The sequence below is a fragment of the Apteryx rowi genome, unplaced genomic scaffold (genome assembly GCF_003343035.1).
Source record: "Apteryx rowi isolate R43461 unplaced genomic scaffold, aptRow1 scaffold_35, whole genome shotgun sequence".
Classification (NCBI taxonomy): Eukaryota; Metazoa; Chordata; class Aves; order Apterygiformes; family Apterygidae; genus Apteryx; species Apteryx rowi.
Window position 1 is genome coordinate 346,032 of NW_020449974.1, and position 4,359 is coordinate 350,390.

General features: G+C 62.9%; 1 protein-coding gene across 1 annotated transcript; it reads left to right on the plus strand.

Moving 5' to 3' along the window:
- The first annotated feature begins 83 nt into the window (after positions 1-83).
- On the plus strand, positions 84-3,155 carry EMX1 (empty spiracles homeobox 1). The gene is made up of 3 exons (XM_026072751.1): positions 84-456; positions 2,685-2,869; positions 3,147-3,155. The coding sequence occupies exons 1-3, from the start codon at positions 93-95 to the stop codon at positions 3,153-3,155; spliced, it is 558 nt and encodes a 185-aa protein (XP_025928536.1). The 5' UTR covers positions 84-92.
- The last annotated feature ends 1,204 nt before the right edge of the window (positions 3,156-4,359 follow it).

Consider the following 4,359-nt stretch of genomic DNA (forward strand, 5'->3'; position numbering starts at 1 on the left):
TGCACACACACACACACACACACACACCCGCGCGCACCCGCGCGCGCACCCGGCGGAGCAGCCCCGCTCCAGCCCCCCCCTCGGCGCGCACCATGTTCCAGCCGTCTGCGAAGCGCTGCTTCACCATCGAGTCCCTGGTGGCCAAGGACACCCCGCTGAGCCCCGACGAGCCGCTGCGCCCCGCCGCCCTGCCCTACCCCGGCCCCGCCGCCGCCGCCGACGCCGCCGCCTTCGCCAACGGCTTCCAGGGCGCCGCCGCCGGCCGCTCCCTCTACGGCAGCGCCGAGCTCGTCTTCCCCGAGGCCGTGGCGCACCCGGCGCTGCCCGTCGGGCCGCACCAGCTCGCCGCCTCGCCGCTGCCGCACCCGCACTCCTTCTTCGGGCCGCAGCACCGCGACCCGCTCAACTTCTACCCCTGGGTGCTGCGGAACAGGTTCTTCGGGCACCGCTTCCAAGGTGAGACCGGGGAGGGGGGGGGGTCCCGGGGGGGGGACGGACGGACCCCGCGCAACGCGGGGCAGAGCCGCGCACCGGCAAAACGCTGCGGGCACCGGGGGAGGCCGCAACCGCGCTGCCGGGCGGCTCGGGGCATCTCTGCGCCGCGGGGTCCTCGGCCCGGCCCGGCCCGGGGGCCTCCTGCCGCCGCTGCCCGCCCCCCCCCCGCCCCGGGTTAACGAGCGCTTCGCGGAGGGGAAAAACCTGTTGCTGCGGAGCCGCCGGGCCCGGCTCGGCTCGGCTCGGCTCGGCGGCGAGAAGCTGCCGGCAAAGCGGGGAAGCCGCGGCGGTGCGGGGATGCCGAGGCGCCGGGCGGCAGCGGGGTTGCTCCGGGCCCGGCACAGCGCGTCTAGGCGCGGGGTGCGCACACGCACACGCACACACACACACACACACACGCACACACCCGTCTAGAGCAGGGTGCAATTGCACACACACACACTTAATAGAGCTGGGTGCATTTGCACACACTTAATAGAGCCGGGTGCAATTACACACATTTAATAGAGCCAGGTGCAATTGCACACACACACACACACACACACACTTAATAGAGCCGGGGGTGCCCTTGCACGCACACCTAGAGCCGGGTGCATTTGCACACCCGTCACCCACCCCCCTCAGTCCCCGGTGCCTTTGCTCAGCCCCGTGGCCGGTTCCCGACAACGAAATGCGCCTTCCGCGGGCGCGGAGAGTCCCCGCTTCCCCCGAGAGCGAGCGGCCGCGCCGGCGAGGGGGTTTGTGGCGGCGCCGCGGCCGGGGCTGCGCGGGGCTGCGCGTAGCGGCGCCGCGGGCCCGTGCGCGGCCCTGCCGGGCGGGGGGGCGCGTCTGCCGGGGAGAGAGTTTGGGCTTTGCCTGCTCGAAAATGAAGGGAAAGATTTCGCTCGATCTCGTCTCCAAAAAGAGGTTTTTCTTTCCCCCTTTTTCCCCCCTTCTTTCCTTTTTTCTTTCCTTTTTTTCTTTCTTTTTTTTTTTACTTTTTTCCTTCTTTCCTTTTTTCCTTCTCTCTCTCCTTCTCCCCTTCTCTCTTTCTTTCCTTCCTTCTTTCTTTCCTTCTTTCTTTCCTTCCTTCTTTCTTTCCTTCCTTCCTTCTTTCCTTCCTTCCTTCTTTCCTTCTTTTCTTTCTTCTTTCTGTCCTTCCTCTCTCCTTTATTCCTTCTCTTTCTTTCTCGTGTTGCTTCTTTTTCTTTCTCTCTCGCCCTTCCTTTCTCTCTCCCCTTCTCTCATTCGTTCTGTCTTTCTCGTTCCCTTCCCTCTTCCCCCTTCCTCCGTTTCCCCCTTCCCTCCTTGCTGCCGCCCGGGCCGTGCGCTGCCCCGCGGCTCTGCCCCGCGCTCCTTACGCGTTAGGCGCATTAGGGCTCCCGGCGGCGCCGGCCCGCGGCTGCCGCTGCCCCCGGCCCGATCCGCGCTGCGCTGCCGCCTGCGCGGGGCCTCCTCGCCCCTCGCTGCCGCTGCTCCCGCCGGCACCGGAGTGTCTGTCTGTCTGTGTGTCTGCCTTTTCTGCCTTTCTCTCCTCTCCCTCTTTCTCTCTCTTTCTCTCTCTTTCTCTCTCTTTCTCTCTCTTTCTCTCTCTTTCTCTCTCTTTCTCTCTCTTTCTCTCTCTTTCTCTCTCTCTTTCTCTTTTTCTTTCTGTCTTTCTCTTTTTCTTTCTCTTTCTCTTTCTCTCCTTCTCTCTCTCCTTCTCTTTCTCCTTCTCCCTTTCTCTTTCTCTGTCTCCTTTTTCTTTCTCTCTCTCTGTTTATTTTTTCCTCTTTCTTTCTCAGTTTTCTTTTTCCTCTCCATCTTTCTTGCTTTCTCTTGCTTTTTCCTCTCTCTGCTTCTTCCTTCCTTCTTGCCTTCCTTCCTTTCTCTTTCCCTTTCTTTCTCTTTTTTTCTCTCTCCCTCTTTTTCTTTTTTTCCCTCTCTCCTCTCTTTTTCCTCTTTCTCTCTTTCTTTCTCTTCTCTGTTCATTTGTTCCTTCTCTTTCTTTCACCTTGCCTTGCCTTCCATGTCAGGCCACACTGTGAGAAAGCGAGGGACGGGAAGGGACAGGAAGGCAGGAGCCACGGGGACCGGGAGGGGGGCACCGAGGCCTCCCCGGGCAGGACGGGCTCTGCGCCCCTTGGGGGGAAGCCGGCTGGTGCCGGACAGACAGACGGACAGCCGGCCATGCCGCGGCCGGGCGCTGACGGGCGCTGCTCTGCCCGCAGGGAGCGAGGTGTCCCAGGAGAGCCTGCTGCTGCACGGGCCCTTCGCCCGCAAGCCCAAGCGCATCCGCACGGCCTTCTCGCCCTCGCAGCTGCTGCGCCTGGAGCGGGCCTTCGAGAAGAACCACTACGTGGTGGGCGCCGAGCGCAAGCAGCTCGCCAGCAGCCTCAGCCTCTCCGAGACCCAGGTACGGCGCCGCGGGGGCCGGCAGAGAACGGGCGCAGCTCGGCGCGCCGAGCCTCTCCCGCGTCCCGTACGGCAGCAGCGGTCGAGCCGGGAGGATCTGCGTCGTTTTAGGGTTTTGTTTTTAACGAGCAGAGCAGAAACGGTGGTCGGTGGCGAAGCAGCGGCAATATCCTCCGCGACGGAGGCTGGAAACGCGGCTTCTCCCGCAGGCTCGGGTCGTGTTGCTCCGCGGGGTCGTTTTGCCGGCGTTGTTTCTCGTTCGCTCTCGGGTGTTTTAGCGAGCATAACACGTGTGTGGTTTTTTTTTAAAAACCCAGTGGCCAAATTAGCGGTGGCCGCCGGCAAAACGTGACTTCGTGGTGCTGCTTTGCGTCTGCGCCCCGACAGAACGGTGCAGGAGAGCCGGGATGGGTGCAAGGAGCGGCGCCCGGCCGACGGCTCGGCTAAAGGCAGCGGGCGTTTCTGTTAGCTGGGACTTTCCCATTTTAGGGGAAAAAATGTTTCATGGGCAGCGTGAGAAATGAGGAAACCCAGGAAGACCGTAAAGCCGAAAGTAAATGGAAAAAGCTGGGGGAAAACCAGCAATTATAGGAAAAGCAGGGCTAGCTCGAGAGCACCTACGCGTGCGTCCGAGGCCGCGATCCCGGCGTGGGCAGCGGCTCCGTTTCCCCTAACATTCAGCAACGGAGTCGCCTGGCGATGGAGAAAGTTTCCCCCAAATTGAGGCCGGTAGATTTTTTTTTGGCCTGTTCCCCGAATCGATTGAATTCAACAGGGAAACAAAGCCGGCGCCGCGTCTCCCGGCCGGCCCGGCTCCGCCAGGACTCCGGGGCCCCGCGTTGCCCCCCCGGGGGGGGGGGAGCATTAACCCCTTCCCGTCCTTCCCCCCCGGGCGTCGAGCGCTGCCGGCCCTCGGTTTTCCCGCGCCGGGGTTTGCCGGCGCCTGGCCGCGCCGCGGCGCTCTTGGTCCCGCGGGGCGATTCGAACCCGGCACCTCCTCTTCGGGTGCGGGCTCCGACCCTGCATTCCCGCGACACAGCGGTTAAAGCGCCGGGGTTTGGGGAAGGGATAAAACCCCCAGGCTGGAGGGTTTAAACCCATTGCTCTTCCAAGTGGGAATGCGACTTTGGATGGGGCGGATTATCCCAGCGCTGCCCGCTCCGAGCATCTCACACCTTGCCGGCATGGAGGAGCCATGGGTACCCAACCGGCTGGGCGCCGGAGCTGGTCCCATCAGGAAACCCCACCATTCCCGCAGTGTGGAGTGGGGAGATGGTTCCTCACATCCCCATCCGCAGGAAAACTTGGATCAGGGCGGGTTCCCGGCGCTGAACAGCGCTGTGGCACGAGGGCTTTTGGTGCCGCGCTCGCCGGAGACGCTTCGCACCCAGCCCTGATTTCCACGGAGCAGCAGCCAAGYGCCTTAATTGCTTCATGCCTTAGTTTCCCCTTCTTTAAATCAGGGATAGGGCAACTTCCCTGCTCCGGGAG